Source organism: Diadema antillarum, unplaced genomic scaffold (genome assembly GCF_040938485.1).
Source record: "Diadema antillarum isolate AM-2024a unplaced genomic scaffold, OU_Dant_1.0 seq00000467_RagTag, whole genome shotgun sequence".
Lineage (NCBI taxonomy): Eukaryota > Metazoa > Echinodermata > Echinoidea > Diadematoida > Diadematidae > Diadema > Diadema antillarum.
In genome coordinates this window covers 585,923-611,966 of record NW_027271437.1, presented here as the reverse complement: position 1 = coordinate 611,966, position 26,044 = coordinate 585,923, and the positions used below count along the sequence as shown (strand labels likewise).

General features: G+C 39.3%; 1 protein-coding gene across 1 annotated transcript in view; it reads right to left on the bottom strand.

Moving 5' to 3' along the window:
• Positions 1–26,044, bottom strand: part of LOC139733293 (dynein heavy chain domain-containing protein 1-like) — a 146,149-nt gene that overhangs the window by 59,189 nt on the left and 60,916 nt on the right. Inside the window, exons 40-56 of the mRNA XM_071644130.1 lie at positions 23,283–23,451; positions 21,478–21,489; positions 16,704–16,903; positions 15,886–16,023; positions 14,819–14,966; positions 13,980–14,278; positions 13,179–13,355; positions 12,261–12,443; positions 11,106–11,412; positions 10,124–10,289; positions 9,260–9,519; positions 8,534–8,684; positions 7,599–7,788; positions 6,838–6,936; positions 5,955–6,162; positions 4,295–4,605; positions 3,566–3,764 (exon numbers count right to left, since the gene is read on the bottom strand). Of these exons, the coding sequence (XP_071500231.1) occupies positions 3,566–3,764; positions 4,295–4,605; positions 5,955–6,162; positions 6,838–6,936; positions 7,599–7,788; positions 8,534–8,684; positions 9,260–9,519; positions 10,124–10,289; positions 11,106–11,412; positions 12,261–12,443; positions 13,179–13,355; positions 13,980–14,278; positions 14,819–14,966; positions 15,886–16,023; positions 16,704–16,903; positions 21,478–21,489; positions 23,283–23,451 (3,217 nt within the window). The remainder of the gene's footprint in view (positions 1–3,565; positions 3,765–4,294; positions 4,606–5,954; positions 6,163–6,837; positions 6,937–7,598; positions 7,789–8,533; positions 8,685–9,259; positions 9,520–10,123; positions 10,290–11,105; positions 11,413–12,260; positions 12,444–13,178; positions 13,356–13,979; positions 14,279–14,818; positions 14,967–15,885; positions 16,024–16,703; positions 16,904–21,477; positions 21,490–23,282; positions 23,452–26,044) is intronic.

Sequence of the window (26,044 nt, the reverse complement as noted above, 5' to 3'; positions counted from 1 at the left end):
ATAGACAACCCACCACCTAGACATATCTCTGTGATGTTGTAAATAAGTTGATACTGTTTATTGTGCACTTGTTGCTCGTGTGCAGCAGTAAGACAGAGGGGAAATTGGAGTTTGTGTGCAGAATTGTAACAGATTTGAAGTCTTAGAATACAACTGTATGTGAAAACTGTTCCACAGTTGGAAACACTGTACAGAGCAAAAGTTTAAATATTATGTAACAAACATGTACAAAAAGAATATATATTGTATAATATGTCAAAATCATACCCACCACTAAGATTCCTTACATGTACGTTTCACTTTACATTTGTATATCGTATGTACACGTGTACATTACATTGTTCATGAAGAGGCTATTCAAATCTTGAGTGTCAAATATTGAATGACATGCATTTTTGCTTACTGTCAGAATTATTATGTGATTGCAAGCCTATTGATTATCTATTCAGTGCACAGGTACGTGTACATGAAATTTGATGGCCACACTTTGTCATCAGATCTAATATCCATGTGAGATGAAAAGTATAAAACATGCTACATTTATGCATGTCGTGGTGCGATATTTACTACATACGTACCGTGTACCAACAGATACCGCTCTCAGTATTTTTGTACATTTGATATTTTAAGTCAGAGTTTACAATTGCTGTGAAGAGTTGTAACTCATCTCCAACCTACAGTATGTACAATATGTGCAATTCTAAGATGGTGGCAAGATGTCATATGAATCATGTTGCCATGGTTACTGTCCCTACATCTTCTCATGTGCAGATTAATGAGGGCAGGAGAGGCCCACAAACATAAATATAGCACAACAAGACATCATATACAGTTTTACTTCAGTGTACTAGTATGTTGCCACAGCTATATTAATGTATTCCTGCATATTCTTATGCAAAGATGAATAAGGGGTGGAAGCCAACATACAGAACTGCAGCATCACAAGATGTCATTATACTGTGTATTTCAATTTCTTTGCATTTCAGCATTTGTCAGTGTGCAGATCATGAGAAGCACGCATACAAATATATGGCATCACCACTGAGTTTCGCTAAAACTTGCATTATATTTCTTACCGTTATACGTAAAAGTATATTGTTTATCTTTGGTGGGATGCCACTAATATGGCACACTATGGAATATTGGGGTCATCCGTCAAAACTATTTCTAGTACATGTATTTGTTACATGTACATGTACATGATGTATGTGTACTGATGCTTAAAATATTTATGTTAATTTTTGGACTTTTATTGCTTTCTTCTTCTTTTTGAGTAGGGGAAAACAATCAGAAAAAGCAAATCTGTAACATTACATAAAACAAGCACTTACTGCATGTAACAAGAGGCTTCCATTATTAGTATAAAAAGTGCCACTTTGTACCATGTATATATATTTCTTAAGTCCAGTGATTAGGATTCAGGTGGGTTAGGCATTTTATTTGGGGCAATTACCAACTTGGCGATGAGAAAGATAGAGTGAAAGGGAATGATAAAAACAAAATATCCTGTGATGAAAACTTGTGTCAGTTCTCATGTGGGCACATTCAATTCACAACAGGCACAAATATGTGTCAGTCAGAGCAATAAAAAAGATAAAAAAAGAAAAGAACCAAAGAGGAAAATTGAATCGATAACGAGAAATCGACAAAGCATTCTCCTCATTTCCTTTGAAATACATAATGTATGAGACTTTTGTTATTTCACTACAGTCAGCGATTGGCTTTTCACTAATTTCTATCTCAACAAGTTATGTATGGTGCTAGATTGAATCTCTGTAACACAAATTTTGACCATGATATGTCATATCGTTTGACTTTCTGATAGTCTATTTCAAAACAAAAAATGTTTCCTTGGCTCTGTCACGAGCTCTCAGTTTCGATGAAATGTTTGGATAATACATCTGTACATAGTGCTGTGATGTTAGGAATTCACAGAATCCTTTAAAAGGTCGTCTAATGTAACATGCAGCAAATATATCTCCAACAAATTCATCACAAATTTTGCACCATAAAAGATTTGCCATGGATATTAAGGAGGCATGTGGTGTTGTCAATATGGCAAAACTTGCTGCTGCACAAAGGACAAAGTGTCCATATTTACATCAACTCTCTTCTTACGTGTTCTACTAGAATCACCATTTTGATATCCTTGCATGCATCAATTCAGTTTGTCTTCCTGGACAGAAATTTGTAAAAATGTGACACTTTTTGCAAATGTGTCACAATGAATTTTCAAGAGTATTTTCCTATCAATATATGAGAACTTTCATTCTGTTATTTTCTGTCCATACAATTTTCATACAGAGTTTTATGACTATTTTGTATATTTTAGGGGAACTTCAAATGAATGTTGTACTATATTTGTTTGGTGCATCAAATGAGAAATCATCTTCCTTTCCATATGTGTTACATTAAAAGCAGAGGTACAGTACAATTGTATGTCTATAATATGTGAATGCATATGAATGATTAATTTCTAAAGTGTACATTCTATATTCGGTTCTCAAAAGGTGTTGGCAGAGACACCTTTGTGGTGAGATCCCACGTGGTGGTGTGTCACAACCTGATGATGAATAAAAATTTTGGATACAGCATTACATGAAAGCAGACTGACACCTATACAGTTATTATACCCTTGTGTATTATGCTATAAAGATGTGTGATGAATGTGAACACTGCCTACTAGCAACCATATTATAGGTCCTGAATAGAGTTGACATTATTTAGTATTAAAGCACACTATTACTGAAGTGACATAAAGTTAGAGAAGTAAGATGGTAGAAGTTTGATTTAAAAAAGAAAGAAAGAAATAGAACATGTACTAGGACACATTTAGACAGGTTTTCACAAAAACAATCTGATATCATCTGCAATCACATAAAATGCCAGTGACATCATCTGTCAATCACTGCTAAAGCAATAGTGTGAGTAACAAAAGATATAGCAGGCAAACAAAGTGCCGTTCCTAGTTTGTTGTTTATCATTATACTTCAGCAATGATTGACAGATGATGTCACAAACAGAATATTGGTTTGGAAGGTCTTCTATGGCAATATCCAAGTACTCTGAAGAAAAATGTTACAACACACACAGCGCAAATTTAGACATTCATTTGGCCACATAAGTGATGCCCAAGGCATTATGACGCGATACAAGTCAACATGCATTTGCACTGCAGACTAGTTCCTTTAACCCATAGAGGATGGGCTGATTTTGCAACAAAACGCATTTCTCATAGACACCTGCCTGAGTATACTTGGGACTCATCCTCAACGGGTTAATTATAGTGACCTTTATCACATCAATTTGAACACGGTATGGAATAGGGTCCTAATGCGTCGGAGAAAAGTTATGTTACAGTTGTACATCAGTTTCAGTCAGTGCAGCCACTCCAAATACACACTGATGTTTTCTATCATTTTCTGAATTATGTAACCCAGCGTGTAGATCCTCCTTGACCAAAGCATATCACAAGACATCCTTTGCAGCAAACAGACAGAAGTTCAAATATAACTTGTGCACAAAATGAAAGATATTTTTTTAGAAGAATAAGATTTGAACTGACCTTTTGCCTGCGACCTCTGACCTCCGCCCCGCCGCCCATGCCGGCCCTTGGACCTGGCCGAGCGGTTCGCCATGAGGAACATGCCCTGCACGATGTGGTTGATGTCGTGGAGCGAGAAGACGTAGTGGGGGTTGATGGGACTGGTGAGGAGGTGTCGCTTGACCGCCTCGTGGAGGGTCAGTGTGGCTTTCACCAGGGCCTGGATGGAGCAAAATATATGTTTATCATCATTACAATTCCTGTTAAAGACGAAATTTTCATGCATTTTCGCATGATAAGCATGTAAAACTACTAGCTCGAAAATGAAAGCGAGCACATTTTGTTTTTTGCTTGTTATTTTGTCACACTCATTGAATGCATACATAAGGTACCATGCCATATTTTGACATTTCGCTGGGTTTAGACTGCAGTGATGTTCACATGATATTGTAGGGGTTCATCAGGGCCCCTTTTTATCAAAAGATATAATCGATTACAAATTTTCTTACCACAAAGGCTGCCAGAGACTAAGAATAAAAATCAACTATATAATCATTTATAACTTTTCACAAAACAGGGCCCTGTTATGCTATTTGTCATTTCCTTCATGTCTGCTATTCCTGTCACATGAGTAACTTTTCTGTCATAAAGCCGACTAGATACCTTTTACAAAAAAATGTTCTGCCGCAGCCCTTGGTCATTGTGACAATTGGACAACTTTAAGGCCCCAGTGAGTAGATGGGTGCATACCTGAGCCAGTTCGTAGTGGTGATTGAGTGAGTACGCCGGGAACTCTTCCAGCCACCCCTGGAGGCTACCGGCGTGCAGGAGGTTGAGCGACTCGGCCGAGGGCGAGAAGTAGGCCAGGGTGGTGAAGAGCCTGGCCAGACGGGGGCTGACGCGGTGACAGGACACCCCGCTGCCGACCCCCTGGGTGCCGGGTGGGTAGCAGGCGGCCACGTAGTTGGCGCATTCCAGGGCATGGTGGGAGAGGCTGTCCCGCTGGTAGATGCTGCCCTCTGCCATCAGTTGGCGCAGCAGCTCCAGGCACGGCTGCTCCCCTGTGGACATTTACAACAAGTTTGATATCAAGCACAGATTCGTACTTATGCCTGAAGTAACCAAAGGAAGTTTATTCTTATTTTGTAAATGTTCGGTCCATGAACCAAAAAATGCCTCCAGCACCCTTCGGGCGGAGGCGTAAAAAGGACAATTAAGAGGTTAAACTTGTCACATGTGCTTTAATCACATGTGTTCCCTATTGGATGTCTGTTGGAGTACTCTATGTGTCACATGCAGTTAGGCAATAAATAAGTTGCATAATCCATTCATAATCTAGCTTCAGCTGTATTACACTGCACAGACACATTTTAACAAGTTTTGAAGGGGCTTTCATGCCACCAAAGGAAAACAAAAATCACCACATGACATTAATATAATATTTTTGTTTATCTTGTATGTGCTAACATCAAAAAGAGATAGAATGTACATGTATTGTATCTCCATATTTGTATGAAAAAAAAAACCGAACTAAGTAAACTTCAAATATCAAAGTGGCCTTACAGTCACATAAAATACACATAGACAATACATTCAAACATAAACTATCTTCTCCATTATTTACGATATTCACACAAATCAAGTCACGAGTCATTTGTATACACAAAAGAGTCATTAATCTCTGATGGCAGGGGGCCATCTGGGCTCACATGCAATGAGAATCCTTGACTAATTGCACTTGGCAACATCAACATCCCTCGAGCACTCCAGGCAATATAAATCATCCAAGGCTTTTGTTGTTTTTGTTGTTGTTGTTGTTGTTATTCTTTGAATGATCTCTCATACTGTACAAAATGCATCGGTACACAGGCAAGTAAACAAACTGTTGTCATACACTTTTCAGAGGAGGTATTAATTAGATACTACGTGCACTGTCTATAGAAAAATTTGCAAAATTTACAATTTCTATTGCATTTACATTGACATAAGTTCAGTAGTGTGTCCAGAACATATGATTAATATGCTGGTATTCCTAACAATACATAAAGCGTATAGCACCTACATGTATATCTTTCAATCGTTAGTGAAATGTGATTGGAGATTACATTACTTGAGAGTCTCAGCGAGAACTTGTGATCTGTGTTTTCATTGTTGTTGTTTTGGGGTTTTGTTTTGTTTTTTCCCAGGGATTTATCCAGACAAAACTCAGCAAGATGCTTTAAGGGCTAAATAATTAAAAGTCAAAATGAGTAAATTTGTACTATTAATGTTCAGTCCTTTAAATCAAGTATAGCAGCTCAAATACTCTCCAGAACTAACCCCACAAAGAACAAATCAACAGTCTAACGCACCACAATTCGTCTTTATCCAGACCAACACATTACACACAAGGCGCACATGGCGTACAGACCTGTTCGCTGCTCCATCCCGGCACAGTTCAGATCGTCGACGAAGAATAGCGGGTTGGCGGGAACCTGACCTGGCTTCCCCGGCTGCGGATTGCCGGACACCGTGCTCCGCGGCCGGAGTTTGCTAGTTATCAGTCCCTCCATGGTCTCACAGCTCAGCATGGGTGACATGGCCAGGGACACAAAGTGGTGGCGTGGCTGCACCATGTTCTGGGGATGGAAAGACATCAGTGTGAGGAGAAATTTGGTCAAATTTCCACTAATGTATGTTTTCCTACGCCTGTTTTTTCTGAAGCTTTGTTATCTTGCTATGATCTCAAATGACCAAGATCTCAGTTAAGATTACACTTGTAAAATAAAAGACATTACCAGTTTGCCACAAAAGAAATGGTTTGTTAGCAGCATTATATGCATACCATCAATCAACAAATCATCATGGAATTTTATCCCCCTTGTTGTAAATGGCAACTACCACCATGATTAGCATAATTTACTGTTTCAATGAGACGTAACAGTGTACCATCCTCAGTTATCACTTTCAGCTCGATATTTGATTGGTTTCTACCATTACTACAATATTGATCTCTTCATACTCACCATTGAAAATGCACACCATCAACATCATTATCTACACAATTACTGTGAGTGACATTACTGAGTTGCCACTGTTCCCCATCATCACCATCAACAGCACAACCACTACAACCACCACCATCAATAATCATCGTCATGATCATAGTCACCACCATCACTGTCATCATCATCATCACCTTCATCATCATCATCATCATCATCATCATCATCATCATCACCTTCATCACCATCATCACCATCACCTATGTTCAAAGCATACAAAATGATACCATCCTACTTGGTAGTACCAACCTGCATGAGAGCTGTTTTACCGATGCCCGGTGCACCGGTCAACAGAACGGGTTGGTTGGCACTGACCAAAATATCAACCAGATGGAAGTAGCGTTCAGCCTGTTAAATGGAAGAAAATTAGAAATGATGATAGTAGCTTCCATCCTGCTGGTAGTTATATCACACTTTCGGTTGTGTCATATAGATATATCACCAAGTTTGAGAACAGAGAATTATGTTAGACATACATATCTGTAATAGAAAATATATCGCAAGTGTTCTTCCATGATCATCTAGCGTTTTGGGTTTTTTTTCCCATTCTTTTCCCTAAGAAATCCACCCCCTCCCCCCCCCCCCCCACCCCTGCAAAAAAACAAACAAACAAACAAAACAAAGACACTCTTTTAAACCATTTAAGACAAGTTCCGAGTATGCTCGTGCAAGTGTCTATGGAAATGCGTGTTGTAGCAAAATCAGTCCACCCTCAGCAGGTTAATCTCAAAGGTTCACTGTACATCATATCAGTAATATATGAGCAATAGATCACTGTGTGATTTTGTAACAGGCCCTTGGTTTCATACTCTTAGAAAGGAATAAATTGCACTGAGTCTGCAAACTGTCTAAAAAAAGAATTTGCATTGCAAGGCAATAAAAACTTACTCGCAAAGTCATATATGTGTATTATATATCTACAAATTGAATGCATCAACTTTCCTGAAAAAACATACTGTTCATACAGCACATTGCATGAAAAGTATATGTGTACCTGATGTTATACTTACATCAGGTGTGACAGTGAAGTTGGCATTGATTGTCCGCATTTTCTCACGGTTAACATCAGCCCAGGAGATGAGAACCCCTAGGGTGGGGTCTACATGGATATCATAAACACTGCCCTCTAGGGGTAGGATGACGTCATGGGTGATTCGGCTCAGCAGCTGCCGGGCAAATTGGTCAAACATGTCTGCATGCCTGGAAAGGAGAAGGCGAGCAAATAAAACGACATTCCACTCAGTTGATTTTAAAAAAAAAAAAAACAGCATTTTTCTATTTTGTTTCGCAGTACATCCACCAATAAAGGTTGTTGAGGACAACCTTCAGGACAAAAATAGAGGAATGGGAGCTTGAAGAAAATTTACAAGTATTCTCCTTTCGAGGGGCTTAATAATTGATAAAGTACTTACAGCAGATAACTTGTGATGAGCATGAAACATGCTTTAGCCAGTGCTTTCCCTCACAAAAATCCCTACAGGTGGGCTGGGTGTAGTCAACAAGACCTTTCTATTCTTTTTCATCAACTCATATGTTTATAAAAAAGGTATTGGATATGCAAAATGAAACAATACCATGCCACTAATTTAACAGCTATATAATTCTGTGATTGCACAATTGTAAGAGTTGATTATAGTATTATGCTTTAAAAAAGACAAAACACAGCACTGCATACAACTTTTTCTGAGAAAAAGAAATTGCCAATAAACATGAAAATATCTTGCATATGAATAATTCAAAATCAAATTAGCCATTGCAGATGCAATGTACAAATTCTTAATTAAGGATACAAATATTTGAGCACTACACCTCCTTTGTGCAGTGTATATAAGCTCTTGAATGATAACAACCTATATTCACTCAAACTATGATATGTAATTTTGTAAATTGGAGTCAAGATCATACTCCATAGACCACTAGTTTTGCTAAATTTTTAGGTTCTTACCTGTCATGCAAGTGTCCACCAAAGCCCCAGACATAAGAGAAAGTGAATATTGAGGTCAAGAGGGTCATTTTGTTAGCTGACCTCCTGGTCAGACTGGCCATGCTGGACGTTGGGGTAGGAGTTGGGGTGATACGAGGTGTCCGTCTGTCCTCTGCAAAGGTGGAAGAGACACAGAAAATATATGTTAATTCTGATATCACACAAGCCATATTCTCACATACAAGTGTATATTACACATCTTGTATGTGAATTGTGGGCAGGCACTTCATGGGAACGCAATTTGAAATCTTGATAATTCTCACTACATCCTGAATTCACAAGTGTTGTTGAAATCAAATCCATTGTTTCAATAGCTAGAATATGCATACCTCATCGCACATACACATATCAGTGTGCATTCATTACTAGATGTGTTTCAGCATATAAAATGTGTCACAACCATTCTTTTTCACATTTTTTAACATATTCAACCCGTTGAAGACGAGCCCCTAGAATACTCAGGCCGGTGTCTATGGGAAATGCATGTTAAAGCAAAATCAGTCTGTCTTCAACGGGTTAATTGACCCTTGTTAGTTCCAGCCAATATGTACACACCACACCAAGTTATTTGTACAATGAGCTCGTACACTGTATATCACTTTCTGCAGACAAAGTAAAACATAAATGAAACAAGTTCCTTTTCCTGAGCTCACAGCTCCACATCTTTACTGTGAGATGACGACTTACCTATCTTGACATCACTGGAAGAGGCAGACACGCCCCCACTGCCGTCACCTCGCTCCCTCATGATGTGGTGGTCACACATGGCCGACAGGATGCGAAGGAAGGAACCCACCTCCCGGATACCACCCTGGGCAGCCCCGCCCACCCCGCTGGCATCATCCCGGGGCAGGTCTGCCTCCAGGACGGGGACACAGCGGGTGTTGGCCAAGAAGTCCAGTGTTCGGGAGAATGTGTCGTCGATCAGATTCTGCAGAAGCTGCAAGCTGCAGGAGGAAATAATGAAACACATACAGACACACCACTTGTATAACTGTTAAGACTAGTCCTGAGTATACTGTACTTGGGCAAGTGTTTATAGGAAACGTGTGTTACAGAAACTTCAGCTAGTCCTCATCTGGTAAAAGCATATTTTGTGGTCAAGCATTGCAACAACAAATCACCCATTTTTATCTAACAATTATGTTGCTCTGTCGTTACTGGACGGTTGCATCAGAACCACTTTACCATCACAAACAACATGTGGCTGTATGAAAGACATTGCATACAAGTTTTAACAAATACTAAATGGTTTGGGGTCCCATGCAACTTTAAAACAAACAAGTCTCAAAAGCCATAAAGAGTTTATCTTTCAAATTGACATTTTCATAAGTTGCTCTAATCTTTGTTTGGAGATTATTTGTACACAATTCTTGAATAATCAATCAACATTAGTGACAGGAATCGTGTGAGGCTACTCAATGCCATTTCATCCATTTGAAGAAAAAAAAAGGTGAAATCATGACCCTTAAGTCTAGAGCTCTAGTTTAAAACCATTTCAAGCATTAAACACAAAGTGGCTCTGGTGACTGGAAGAAAGATCAAACTAACCAGTTATTGTTGACCTCCCACAATGTCTGAGCATCGGACATCCAGGACTCCACCAGAGACTTCCAGCTGACCACGCCCGAGTTGAAGTGAACAATGGAGCAGCGGGAGAGGATGGCTGGGGATGCGGTCGCCACGGAGCCAGTCTCAAAGATGAGGGAGGTGCAGTCTGATCAAGCAATCAAAGAGCAAGTAAATGAAAATATTCAATGTTGACTGAGATTAAGAATAAAGAAAAGGTTCTCTTTTCAGCACACATATACTATGTTTCCATAACTTAATGTTCAATTTCTTGTTTGCTACCTATACAAAGAGCACTGAAGAACCTTTCAAAGACTTCCATTAACTTTCAGAAATCCTGCTTATAACCCTACTGTTGACAAAAGACCAATCGGGCACCATTGATATAAGAGAAAGATGTAAATTTTTGTATGTCATGGGTCAAATCTATGGCCATACAGTGCATTCTTCACATCACTAGAGGATAAACACAGATTTTCAATTGGTGTACATACATGTATATGGGGGCTATTACTGTGGCACAATGTCGACCTATACCAAGATTTAACTTGGATGATAAGAATGCAATGAGCAACTGAATAAAGGACCTTTACATTCAAAGTTTGCTGGAATATGCCATAAGAATTCAGAGAAAAGATGAGGACACTCTTCTTTTTTTTATATTTATAATGGTTGAGATGAGTGGTTACCAAATTCAATTCTACATGGTATGTTGCCATCAATAGCTGTCTTCAGATACAGCTTGATAAAACTCTGTTTTTTGCTTGTCTTTTTGTTTTCCTGTCTACTGGATGTGTTTGTTTCTTTTTTTGTTTAATGGGAGATTGAAGGGGACTTGCAAGTGAATGCTGCAACTAGCCCAAAGAAGGGAAGTACACATGTATACAATTTCACATTAAAGCAGTTTATCTCTTTATAACAGCAGTAGTCACGTGGCAAGACTGGTACGTCCCTATAAACTCACCTGGCATCAGCAGCTTCTCCCCACTGGACAGCGTGGAGCTGCCCCGCCCGACGCTGCTCCGCCCGCTGCCCACCATGCCGGCCAGGGTCTCCGCCCAGCGAGGGTCCACAGCCCCGTCCAGCACCACCCACTTGTGGATGACGGTGGGCGGGTTCAGCATGCCCTTGGTGGCGTTCTTCTTCTTGTTCTCCCGCAGCTCCTGCTGCATGGTCTGTGCCGTCTCCATGGACTGGCCCGAGTCGTAGATCAGCGAGGTGATCAGGCCGTCCACCCAGCGGTGCTTCTCGGGGTCAAAGCGGCCGATCAGCTGGAAATGAGGGGGAAAGAAAATGCAGCGATTACACAATAACATGACAGTCACATGACCAAGCGGGCAAAAAGATGTTATCATTAACTCAAATACTAACATTCTCGCTTCGAATCTCTTGTCTGATTTGCTGCAAATTACACAGTGCCATGCTGTTGACCGAAATCAAAACAAGATACATTTTCCTTTTCCACTATGGTGCAAAGGGACCATGGACACCACCATTAGGAAAATGACTACTGAAAACCTAACATTTGAGCCTTTATTAGAGCACATAGCAATAAACATTCTGCATTTCAAATCTATGTAACTTTTATAGATTTTAGTTGCACTGGAAATGCAGTGTGCAACAATGTAGAGAAAATGTCAAACTCTGCTTTGATGTAAATTGATATGACAAATCTATGATTATTTTTCTTTTGAATGACCAACAGCTACATTATTGTAGAGGCATGGCCTTTACACACAAAACAGTGACAGCAACGTAACATTTACTCTAAAATCCAGCAGGGAACACTGCCAGACGTTTAATCACCACATGAAAAACAAGCAACGTATGGCAGGAATTGAATCACGAGAAACGCTTTCATTGTACTCTGGCATTTGCCGATTTATCGATCAGTTTGGGTGGGTTTATGGGTTTGAGCAGAATCTGCGAACTTGGCACGCCATCGACTGAGTGGGATGTGCGAACATGGCACATAATTAAGCAAAACATTACACAGAACATTAAACTGACACCCCCACCCCCCCCCCCCCCGACCAAAACACTATCCTGAACATCAAACTGACCCCTACTGACCCCTACTGACCCCTACTGACCCTCAAATCTCCCGAGGCAAACTGACCTGTTTGTCTGACAGCGTGGCCGGGTAGATGACGGAGGAGTCCACCCGGGGGTAGGACACCTTTTCCGCACCGCGCGTGGCAACGTCCATCCAGTGTAGGGTCATGAAGGACACCACCTCAGCTTTTCTCCTCAGCCTATCTATCCCATGGGACAGTGGGCGGTGAGGGACAGCATCCAGCCCCTGTAGATGATGATGATTTACGATAGCAACTTTAATAATTTTCTTTTATTTCATTTCATCGATATCAGGTTCATTCATGAATTTCTTGACACGCCTATTTCTTCAGTTGACTAGATTATCATGGATTGCTCAGTCCATGGAGACATTAACTGATTTACTGATTGCCTTTCATTCCTTTGTTCATTCATTCATTCATTCAGTCAGTCAGTCAGTCAGTCAGTCAGTCAGTCAGTCAGTCAGTCATTTAATCATTCATTCAGCAAGCCATTCATTCACAACTTCATTCAATGATTCATTTATGAATTCATTCATCCATGCATTCATCCATTCATTTAGTCAGCTAGTGATTCCATTGCATTCATTCAGTCATGTCCTCATTATTACAATTGTACACTTGTATCTCCAAATCAGCAAGAGTACTTCATGTGACCCACAGTAATACCCTCTTGCATAAATCATCAAAGAACAGATTCCTGGTCTGTCAGAGCAGACCGGAGACCCCTAAAAGGAAACCCAGCAGTCAATTTATCCAACTGCACAAGGAGGTACACTTTTTGCCCTAAGGCTCCAATGTGGGGACAGTGGTCCTCCTACATTTGGGACAAAGTTCTACTCCAAAGTTGTCCCAATAAAGTGGTAGCAACTGTACAATAGAGTCATTCTTGATAGATTTTGAGCACTTAAACACACTACACACCTGTCCCCTCCCACTGTGAAACTCAAGGTTGTACTCACCGGTACTTTGGGCCCTCCCATGGGGGCCATGGGGCCATTGTCCTGGGATGGTGGGTTTGACTGCAGGCTATTGAGGACTCTGCAGAGAGTGTGGTAGCATACTGTCTTGCCAGTCCCTGCTGGACCAACAAGCACCACACCCGACTTGTGACGGAGGGATTCGTAAAGCTCCAGCACCTACAGAGATGCAGGCGATAATAATGATGATGATGACAATCAGGATGATGACAACAAATTATGAAAAATTACAAATTATGTCATTCCTATTACTATGACTACAGTATTCATGAAGATAATGATGATATTGATAACATTGATAATAATAGGAACAAACAGAAGATATAGAGGAAGAACACAAAGATGAAGAAGATTTGCCAGCATACATGTACACTGAAAGTATCTTTTTATATGCCAAATAAATCTCTACTGTTCAATTCTCCTCTAAACCATCTACACTGTACACGCTTCTTGCCATGTCAACAAGTAAGCAATAAATCTAGATTTTACAAAACATTAATCAGAGACAATCTATTAAGATTAACTTGCAGAGTACAGTGAAATATATCTGAGCTAAAAAGAGCAAAAACACAATGTCATATTTCTTAGCATTTCCACACTCAACACATACATACACTGTACACAGACACACACACATACATACAATGTACACACACACACATATAGTAAAGGAGCTGATTTAGTGATTTTCGAGAGGAGTTAGTTAAGGGCAGTTCAGTGAGGGCTGAAGGGTTAACTCCACCACCACCACTTACAACCATACCACCACTTGCACACTTTTACCTTGGACACATGTTGGGGTGTGGCCTGCAGCTTGTCAGCCACAAACTGGCTCTGGATGGCGTCCACTAGGGCGGGGTCGTGCTCCGCGGCCCCCTGGGCCCGGGCCCCGTGGCCCAGGCCCCAGGGGAAGACGCAGCGGAGCATGTTGCGCAGGGCAATGCCATCCTCGGCCGACTGGGTGCGGGGCGTGAGCCAGAGCTGCAGGGCAAAGACAAGGGAGCGCTCCTCCCGGTGCAGGTCATCGTGCTCCAGTTCGGTGATAAATTCACTGTCATCCAGGACCCTGGACTCAACTTGCTCTGACAATGACAAATCATCAGACAACATTCCATTTCACTACTTGAGAATGATGAATTTGAACATGTAACAATAACTACAACTGTAGCATACATTTGGCAAAAACAAGATGATGACATGAGATCTATAAACGATCACATCTGAGTTGCTGTCATACAGCTAGGTAATGCACTATCAAATCAATTTGCATTTAATATTTCAATTTGTATTTTTCAGCTCGCAGCTGACACACATTAAGTCACAACAGAATAATGGAAGGATGTCATACCTTCTGTGAAACATAACAAAGTGTTAATAAAACAAAAGATATAGAGTGAAATATGAATCATAAAGCAAAAGTAGAACGTAATATGTGATATAACATACAATCAGATGTCATGTGTAGCACACCTTGCATTCATCAAACCAAGGTTCTGAGAGGCTGATTTTGCATACAAAAGAGAGAATGACAACAAGACTTCTACATATACATTTGTAAGCCACACATTTGTGATGCAGTTTCCCGATTGAAGGTTTTTGAGAGACGAACAGACTGTACTCACCTTCGCTGCTAGAGGGCGTCGGACTGTTGATGCTACTCCTGGGTGACAGCTGATAGCGCTGTCGCTTGGACATCAACCTCACAGTGGCGAGGTGGATGATGCCTTTGAGGGCGCCAACACCCAAGTGATATTCTTGCTTGTCTGAATACTATGAATGAAGGAAATGAGAGAAACATACTTTCACACCTCTGTAGATGCAGAACATTTGGTGGTGCAGTAAATTTTGCAACTTTTGCACACTACTGGACTGGTGCAAAAAATCAACATACAATGTACGGATGGAGGTTCAGTGATACATTGTATATCATCACTTCGGTACGCTATACACATACGTTGTACAGTACTCAAACTTTCACTTATTGACTCTATAGGAGCAGTGGCCTTACATTGTACATAGTGAAATTTGTATTTCCGTGAATGCTATGAACTACTACAATTCATCAAATGATACCACTATCCTATCACTGTAAATTTTTATGAGTGCTCCTATTAAAATTGATAAGTTGTAAGAAATAAATGAAAGACATGCAACAGACCAGTACAGAATATACAGATTTAAGAAATCAGATGTACCATGAATGCACATTCTGAAGGAAAAAACAAAACAAAACAAAAACAAAACAAAAACTCCCTAAATTTTGGTAAAAAAAGTAGGGAAAGGTCATGATATACTAAATCTATGATATGCTACTGTAAAAGTGGAAATTTTCGCAGTGCAGAAAATACTAGCACGAAAATAAAAGCACCAGAATATTTTTGCTTGCCATATGTTTCAATATTTGATGTCTTGATTCTGCAAATTTAAAAATACGCAAAACTCTTCTAACCCCGCCGAGGGCAAAAAATTAGTCACACAAACATATCCACTTTTACAGTAAGCATACATGTAGCTCAGAAAGATACACACTTTTTGTATATAAAGAAATTAACATACTAAATATGGTGAAAATATTTTTGTCGTCAGCTCCGCTTGAGGTATACACTGTAAATGTTTCAAGTTTGTTTTTCCCTTTCCTTTTGAGGGCAAATGACATGAGACCAGTCAAAGTGGCTTTAAGAGTACTCACAGCATTCTTGATCATCTGTGTGAGGCGACAGAGCTTGGTGGCCAGCCGGGACGCCTCCTGGAAGCAGTTGCCTATCAGGAGGGTCTCCAGGATGATGTGCATGTCTGGAATCACCATGGCAATGGGTCGCATGGACGTCTGCCATTACAACAGGAGGGTTACAGTAAGGATTTGCCATATGGGATGAATGCTGGATATGTCTATAAAAGTACACTTTTTATGTTTCACAATATAAATTCTGATGTGTGCAGGTCTTGATAAATCAAGTACACAATGATAACCATGATGATAATGATCAAAGAAATGATTACAGATCTTCCATGGATCTACATTTGAAAACAACAACAACAACAACAATGTGATAGTGTAAGACAAAGATATGAAATACATTTTTCAAACTTTTTATATGATTTCATAAAGTAAACAAGTGTTGGGGTAAGCTTACTGATATTCTTATTTGGGTTTTGTTGTTTGTTATTCATTTTACTGGAGTGGGCAACCACTATTAAAACTAGAACGTGTTTCTTGTTGTTTCTGTGGGTTGCAGGATATCATCATCATCGCCATCCTGATCACCACAATCATAATCATCACCATCATTATATCATCATCATTATCATCCTCCTCCTCCTCCTCCTCATCATCATCATCATCATCATCATCCCGATCACCATCATCATCATCATCCCAATCACCATCATCATCATCATCATCATCACCCTCATCACCCTCATCGTCCTCATCGTCCTCATCATCATCAACCTTCTCCTCATCATCATCATCACCACAATTCTCATCATCTGCAGATGATCCCATACCTTGAGGCTGTCTGGGATGACATGTGCCAGCTTGTCGCCCGTGTCCAGGGTCATAAAGCAGGAGTAGTTGAGGTTAGCCTGGACGAGGCGGCCGTCAAAGGTGACATGGCCGCAGTATTGGGGCCGGTAGGTCCACTGCTGGAGGGAGCTGAAGTCCGGTGAATCCGGGAGGCTGTCAGGAGGTTTGTGCTTGATCATGGCTACTCAGTGACCACGCCCAAGAGAATAAGACAGGCAAGAAAAAAATGAACAGAGTTTAAGGTTAGGAAGAGTTAAGTCAAGTAATAGAATTAGTGAAAATATCTACTTTTGTTTTACCAACAGCAGCATAGAAGTGACGAAATGGAATGGCTTATAAAGTGACTGCTGAAACTCTAGCACAAATATTGTCTTTAAAAACCAAAAACTAAATTTAACTGCCATTCATGGTTTTTGTAAAATACTACAAGCTGTATTCCAACTCCTAATTTGTCAGAAATTAAATTCACTGGACTACAAGGGTAAAGATTTGTGAAAATTATCATAAATTGGAAGAGCAGTGCCTAAGCCTCAGATGATCCTACTACTTGACTACTTGTACAGTGAGTGTATTTAACCCTAACTAGGCCGGGCTATTTAGGTAGTTGATAGAGCCGGGGGGGGCCTCCCAGGCCCCCCCTCCAGATCTCGGCCGTCAACTGCGCGATCGCGACGAAAATTGGCACACACGTTGCCTATGATGTAATCTAAAATACCATGAAGTTATTTTTTTCAAAAAGATATCATTTATGCTAAATTATGCTAATTTATGCATGATGATGCATAAAATCAGACTATTTGGTATAAATCACAAAATGAAGCTCAAAACAGGCACATTTTTTGTGTAAATATTCTTTTTAGTGTCCTTAGCAAACGTAATTAAAAAAAATTGTGATATCAGAAAAAATTCTTAAGTATTTTATTGTTTTTTGAATTTCTTATGTATTTCTTTGTTTTTTCGACTTTATGTTTTTCATTGTTTTTTCGATGAAATTTGTCCGCGACATCGTTCCGAACAAGAAAATATGTTATTCATTAATTTTAATCGATAAAACACCAAAATAATCATGCTTTTATGAAATTTGCCTGTAAGCACAGTTTGCATTGAAATTGTACACGAATTAACGTTTTTGAGCAATTTTTGGTCTGACATGCATGTACATATCTATGCGTAACTTCGGAACCGCGTGCCCGGGCGTCGCAAATTTGGTGTCAAAAGATGCGGGAGACTCGAAAGGAAAAAGTCATGAAACGTTGCGGTGAAAGCTTTTTGCGATTGCGATACATCGCGCGGAACGTCGAGGGGGGGGGGCCTTGGAGGCCCCCCCCCCCCCCCCCCCGGCCTAGTTAGGGTTAAGTCTGCAGCCTACAATCGTGTATTATCTAATTGTACTACAGGCCAGCATGCAACATGGTACCGCAACTAAATCACAACATATTACAACTGCTAGAAGAATGCTTTTATTTGGTACAGAGAAACAGGATTAACATCATATTAAAGTGTATAACTCCATACTGTTGTGTGTATACAACTACAACTGTTGTATGCGCTAACAGTTCTTGGAATGCACTTGTTTGTATCTTGCACAAATTACTTTTATTACCCAGTGATAGTGAGAAGAGCATTAAAAAGCAAAGTAAAGTCAGCAACTTCTGCAACAAGAAAAGACTACAATGCAGAAGTATACAAATTAGGCAAATAAAAGAAACAGTAACAGTATAAACGTGAACATTCAGTGGAATGGACTGTAGCTAAGTGTCCTTTAACCCCACACTACAACTGTTCAGCTTGGCATTTCTACTGCGCATATCAGCATCACATACTCATAGGAATACACACACTCATCAATTTTGGAGTCTAAAGAAAGTAGCCAGATATATAGCAACAGAAGTACGAAGGTAGCAGCTCATTATTTGCTTGTCTTGCAGAGATGGAACAGCCAATATCTCTGTCAACACTGGTCACCATCAGCTTTAACTTGAAATCTGGCCTATGTTTACAACTTCCAGCCAAGTAATCGATGATACCTACTTCCCCCAAGGAAACTCAAAATGTCTGACAGCATCATAATATGAAAACAGCAAGGGTATTTAGCCAGAGTAACAAAGTTTGAAAAATAATGTGAACCTGGCTGAATGAATATGAACTCATATTCATACACGAGTGCTTGTGTAGTATGGCACACAGACATTGGAATGGCACGTAAAGACTTAAATTGTGCTTTACAGTGGGACAAAAAAAAATGTAGGTATTTGTAGGCTAACAGGTGCAAAGTATAATCAAAAGATCAAATATAGTGTAGAAGACACAGTGACAAGACAGACATTGGCTGCAATGTACATGTACAGTTGTACACGTAGATAGACGCTGACACAACAGTAGAAATACACGTTTACAGCACACCAGAAGTCCAAGAAAACAGAGAGGGAGGAAGGAGAAAGAGGAACAAAACACACAATGTGATAATATATATTGTAAATGTACATAGTATTCCTTGTCAGTGGTGTTAAATGAAATGTAAAAACGACTGGCAATAAAGACACACATAAACAAACAGACACACAGGTGAGGAGGAGAGAAACACAGACAAAGCTGAATAACAGGACCATGGAGTGGCCAATTCAACACATTTGGGCAAGGGGTTCCAGTTCAAAACTGTCAAAATGTAGCTCTCTAGATTTGATCCCTTTTTAAAAAAGGTCATACAGTCTCAGATTTTCAGATAATGAATCAAAAATATCAATTTTCAATGTTAATTAGAGGTTTCTTAATCCACAAATTCTTTTAAGATAAAAAAAGTGTCCGTGGGCATTTTACATCTGATCCGGAAAACAGTATAGCAATGACTCAGACCGTGCAAATACCATTTGATATACAATATTATGCTTAGGTGCAATATTTAATGAATTACCAGACCACCCATAAAAGAGTGCTTGTACCTGAAGTCCAGAAAAGTGTGCAATTTGATTTAATAACAAAGTTGACACTGAGTCACAAGTGTTGATCACAGTACCCTAGTCCAAGAAACCATTGCAGTGTACAATGTACAACATACACTCCGACACATGAATGAAGAAGACAGAACCCTTTACCATACATAGCACCGCATCAACCAAACAGAGATACTCGTGAGATAAGGATGTACTTGCAAATCATATTTCTTCATAGTAGCAGAAAGGCTCTAGAAGTCTAGCAAGTTTCAAATGGTCCTTACTTTAAACATTTATGTCATGTCAAGCCTACTCTGTAGCTCACAAATACTTCAGTGAGTTTCAAAAACTCTGCAAAGCAGAAGGGATTAAACTAAATTCTCATCCAAAAGTCAACCTCTAAATATTATGCTTACGTACATCCATTTCACAACCACAAAAAAAAAGAAAGAAATGATACATTTTCTCCAAAGAAAGACTTCCAAAGAAAGAGTTTTCTTGCCACCCTCAAAACACAAAATCTTCTACTGAAAAATTGTATGGCGATGCAAAAAAAAAAATCTAAAAAAAATGTTATTCTTATTTTTGATGGAAAACAACACATGTGTACAATGGTTCATTCAAAATAATAATCTAGCAGTTCTGCATTTGACTACTTGACTACAACTCTACATGTTGAAATATGTGAATGAAAAAAATAGGTACTTCAGTCTACAAATTTATCAGCAGCACAGCACTTGAAGAGGAATTTTCAATAAAAGAATTGCGATACCGGTAGCTGATTGCTGACAGAAAATGAATTTTAATGAAAAGCAGCATAAAGACGAAAAACAACTAAAGCTTCAGCTACATTGTTCCATAATCCAGATGATGCTGAAAATGAAATGGTCATAATCTAATGACAATGGCAAGATAAATGCAAATGAGGTGAAAATGTAAACTTTGCAATGAAAATGAATTATGGCTTTCTTGGTGTAGCAGCTGTATTAAAAAAGAAAGAAAGAAAAAGATATGATTATGGCAGTTCCATATACCTACAGTGCACAGCTGTAACAATCTATGACTACGTCTGCGACTGCAAAGATAAGAAATCTACATCATGTTATTTTCATGGAGAGTGTTTACATGTAATTCAGCACAGTCCTTTTTTGGCAAGACAAGGACAGATTTTGGGTTTTGAGGTTGTAGGTAGATGTGGGACTGAGATATATTATTTTGTTTGTTTGTCATTTTGGTGATGTCATGCAAATACAAATCAGCACATCTACAAAGACAGTTAAAATGATAGTCCACATCGATACTTTAATAAACACTCTCTGAAATGGTAAGATTCTGTTTCTTATTGACTTACGGTAAGTTAGTCATCTAATTAAAGTAAAATGTGATTGTGAGTCAAACTCCTAATTCTTATTTTGCAGACACAGCCTTAATGCAAACAACTGAACTATGAGGCAAAAAAATTGAAGCTGATAGTGTCTATTGATTATCGATAATTTCAGTGATACAGTTGTATTTTGTGATTCTTAAGGACACATATGAAAGCAGGAACATGAAAATGTATTACCCTACTTGATCATTAACTATGCCATGTGTGATGGTTAGCAAAGCAAAAATGGAAAGTTTCAAATTATGTTGAGAAAAAAAAAATAAACAGAAGCTATAATGAGCAGTTGAAGAAAACATAACAGCTGGTCAATGACGCACTCAAAATGAAGAGTGAATTTTTCAAAATGTATGTATGCATTGTGAGCATTAAAAGCGCAGGAGAATCTGAAATGCATGCAAGAGTCTTATATGTATGTTAAAGATTCTGAGTAGTACAAACCTCCATACATAACTGCAGATAAAAAGAACAATAAAATCGAAAACATGGATATGGATGAAGCAAAACTGCATATTTGTCATTTGCAAGCCAAGCCATGTGTGCTGCTGCAGGATTTATCTTAAGTTTGGTTTTGAGTACTTATAATACAATCACATAAATATGCAAGAACACATAAGAATGCACAATTTGTATTGTTCTAGTTGACATCCTTAAAGATGCATCAACACAAAGAACTGTTACTCAAATAACAGAACCATGTGAAAGCCTGAACATTAGCATTTCTGTTCCAATGTTGATTTTACTTGTCATTACCTTTCTGTAAGAGTTGATGATTTATTCACCCTCTTGATTTTGTAACGAACTTCAAAATATGAAAAAATTTGAAGTCTTTAACTTGTTTATTTATCCCTCTCTCTGATATTACTATCTATCAAGCCATCAGTTTCATATCCATAAATCTATCTAATTATGTATTCATTTATCAATCAATATTATTCTCCCCTTCATTTTGCTCTTTGCATAAACGGGCTTGGTCTTAAATACACGTCATGCAAATAGTTGAATTTCATGATGCATACAAATTATTACCAGAAATTGGTACAGAGCTGCACATACATGTAAAACCATAAGTCTATCATTATCTTATAATTCGTCATGATTAAATATTAAAAAGAAAAATCAACGCAGACAACACAACAATTTGCGTTGACACAGCTCTCTTTTCTGATGTGAAAACAAAAGCAATGAATAATGAAATTTGATCATTATCACCAGGCCAAGCTTTAGCTCAAGTAAGAGAGAGTAACTGAGCAGACTGCATATTTTGCATATCATCCACATTCCAAACATGGGGCATGTATTTAGTGAAGCCATTTCCAATATGAACCATACACTGTTGTTTGGTGAAATCAAAATCAGAAGATCAGATTTAAAAAGAAAAGACATGAATGAAATGTAACAATACTTCTCACTTTCAAACCCAGCTACACCTCATGAATATCTGTATGCTAGTTAGTCTTATAATAGTGAGATTTTTTTACCCCATACCATAAGCATATTTATATATGAGAGTATGATAGTAGTCTCAGTTATGGTTAAAAGATACTTTTTTAACTCCTTACAATACACAGATATGGGTTTAAATATGACATTAATTAGTAAAATAATGCAAAAAACACACACAACACTTCAACTTACAGTGTAGAGACACATTCTGTTAATTTGCGACCATTCCATCACAAGTTTGCATGTAATTGCTCATTGCAAGTACAGCATACAGTTCTAGGCTGAAGTGCACAAATTTGTTTGAGGTTTCTCAAATCCACCCGTACAGGCTGTATGAGCCTGAAGGAAGTCAATCAGAGCTTTTAGACAGAGGTGGTGGCTTCATTTTATTGATACAGCCTCAAGAAATAATTCTGGAAGTACCCTATGTACATGTAACTGTGTGGTCGCAGAATGGCATTTTTATACAATTACCCAACATCAACAAGAAATTTTCACTTTATTCATACAATTGATTTACTAGCTTGAAGCCAAAACCTGTACTTTCAGCCAATAAATAACCAAGGAAATAGGCAAACTCATACCTTCCACAAATCTCCAAAATGTTTACATGTACACATTCCCCATGATTAGAATTTTATTCTCCAAAAACCTTAGAAGCAAAAGCCCCTGTGTTGTTGCACTGAATCAATTATGTATATATACACTTTGACCAATGAGTCCACACTCTGTTAGCGCTGCAATGTTGATGATTTGTACATGGATGGGAGTGAAATGATAGCTACAGAAATCATCCTTACCTGGTCCCTGCACCTCTGCAAAGAGGGGCACCGGCTCCAGATCATAGTGGTCGCCGGAGGCGTGGCCGACTGCCCTGGAGACAGAGTGTCGACGTCTGCCGAACTGGCCCACCTCACCCGGCTCCTCATCCGTTAGGACGCCGTCCAATTGAGACATCCGACTTGCATCCTGGTCATTCATAAACAAACATTTGGATTCAGCAAAATATGCAGTTTGAGTTCGCCTGTGTGTGTATGTAGGATTGTGTCAATGTGGACTTAAAGGTCATACCTTCATAAAAGATTTAAAGCCTCATTTTGATCCTCACTCTCTTTGACATGAGATGTTACGTTTCATATTTTTGATAAAAATTGTTTTGTGAATACATCCTTCAAGTGGAATACATATCGATAAATGAAATGAAAACAAAGAAAGACAGAATAAAGTCTGAATGTGTAAATGGTTGTGCATCATAGATACATTATACAAATGTAAATATGGAGTAATGGATAAGAGGAAGCTAAAGCCAAGTTTTGATAAAGTGTATCTCAACTCCTTTTTTTCCCAATAAAAGCGTATATATAAAAGCGTATAAATCATATCGACTGGACTTAATGTCGTGTACTTGTGAAAATCACAGAGAGAACAGTTTTGTGACTCGTGCGAGTTACTTTTTCAGCTCTGTCTGACAATAAAAGCAGTAACATCGCTCATTCACCATCACGGGTAAATGCTCGCCAGCCAGACAGAGATGAAGAAGTGACCTGGACAAGTCACGAAACTGTTCTGTTCGTGATTTTCACATTCCAATCTAGTCCAGTCAACCAGATTTAATTTACACGCTTTAGCATACTACCTGGATGAATCAAAATCTACATCGATATATTTTCATAATACATAGTGCACTTTCATTGCAGATGTCTGATTCCTTTACACCACAACCTCTCTTCATCATGACATCTGCACTCGCTGTCTTCACACTGAACCTGAAAGTGCAGTCTCTCCATTGTCTCCACACATAATTATTGTAATTGGCACCCTATTCTTCTTGATAAGTCTTCTAACTCAGCAAGCTCCTAACCCTTACTGTGCCTTCTATGCTGATTGGCACAGATGTCTGGAAACCAATCATCGATGAATAGAGATTACGTATTAATCCCACTAGTGGTAACCTCCATTGTGTTTGTTTATACCATGGCCATCCTGTTGGAATGAGGACCACTGTTACACCCGAGTGCGCTTACTTTTTAACAAGGTCAAGTTTGGATGGATTACTACGTAAATGCTGAAGAAAAAGTTTGGCAAGTTAAGCAATGTGCCTGGGCACATACAGGATTCAACAGCAAATGAAATGATAGTACGAGAGAGAGAGAGAGATGAGAGATAATGAAACAAGGCCTAAGGGGCTAAGCCTTGTTTCATGAAAATTTCAGCAATCCTTGTTTATCTTTGAAGGAAACACTGCCCTTGTTTCAAATGAATCTTTATATGTGCACATTCACAGAGGAAGTAAAATCAGTATACACTGTATCTTCAGGTGTCTAAATCTTCAAAATTGATCTCTATCCATTGCATGCATGCAGGTACATAGTAAGGGCTTTGAAATGGAAACTTGCCAGTTCATTGCAACACCATCCAGATTTGATACATGTGAAATGTTCAACAATTTGCTCCTGCACTTCAATACTCAGCTTTAGACTGACTGTTACTATCTAAACACAGAGTTATGTTTTAATATCTACCCAAGATAACCCCCTCTGATATTAAAGGGGAAGTCCGGACGATTACCAGCCGTCTCCTGTGTAAAGATCAATATTTTATGATCCTACTACCTTTTTCCCGATGAGAAAAGACCATCAGATACATTTATTATGATTTTCTGAAAAAATAAGGTAATTCTTCATGTTCGAATCCGTCGCGAGCAGCCCGTCGTACTATCTGTCCCAGTGTGCATTGCGCGTGACGTCGCGGACTCACTTCCCTCAGATGAGCACCTCCAGCGCAGCCCAGCCACGCATCGATCTCCCATTACACTGCTGACTGCGGCGCGGTATCTGCCTGCCTGCCTTGGTCTGCCTAGTTGGCGCTACCGCAGAAGTCCGTACACCGTTTAGGAGTGCTGTTGCCAAACACTGTACTCCTTCATTCAAATAATCTTCGATATATATAACATGAAACCCTGTAACGATTAATTTAAAATATTTCTAAAGTAATAAATTTTTTATTTTATTGAAATATTGATGTATTGTATTTTTTATCGTACTTATATTTGTCCATCCCATCATTTACAATTCATAATGCTCGCACAACAGGCATACGCAGGGCATGCATGCAGCGGTACATGCACAACATACTAGTACAGTACGTACTACACAAACAGTACATCTCCATGCAATCCGAGCCGCGATCGTTTCTTTTTCCCCGACTCTGAGTAGATCTAGTGTGATTCATATACTGTGAACAATCTGAAACTGAATTCTGTCCATTTCAAAATTATTGCCTCATTTGTTGTCCGAGACTGAGTATGTCTGACAGTGGTAAATTACGCCCGTATAACTTTGAACCGCGGAAAAAACGCCAGCGCCAGCTTCATCGTAGTACCGCCGCCGGTGGGGAGAATGACGAGGCCGCATCGAGTAGCTCCCGCTCCCGTTGCCAGAGCTCCCCATCGACACCGTCAGCGATTGAAAGTACCAGTAGTAGCAGTACAACTTCGGCAGCTGCTGCTCAGGACCGCAGTAGTGATCGTGTGGGCAGTGTTTCGTGGTGCAGTTGTTCACAT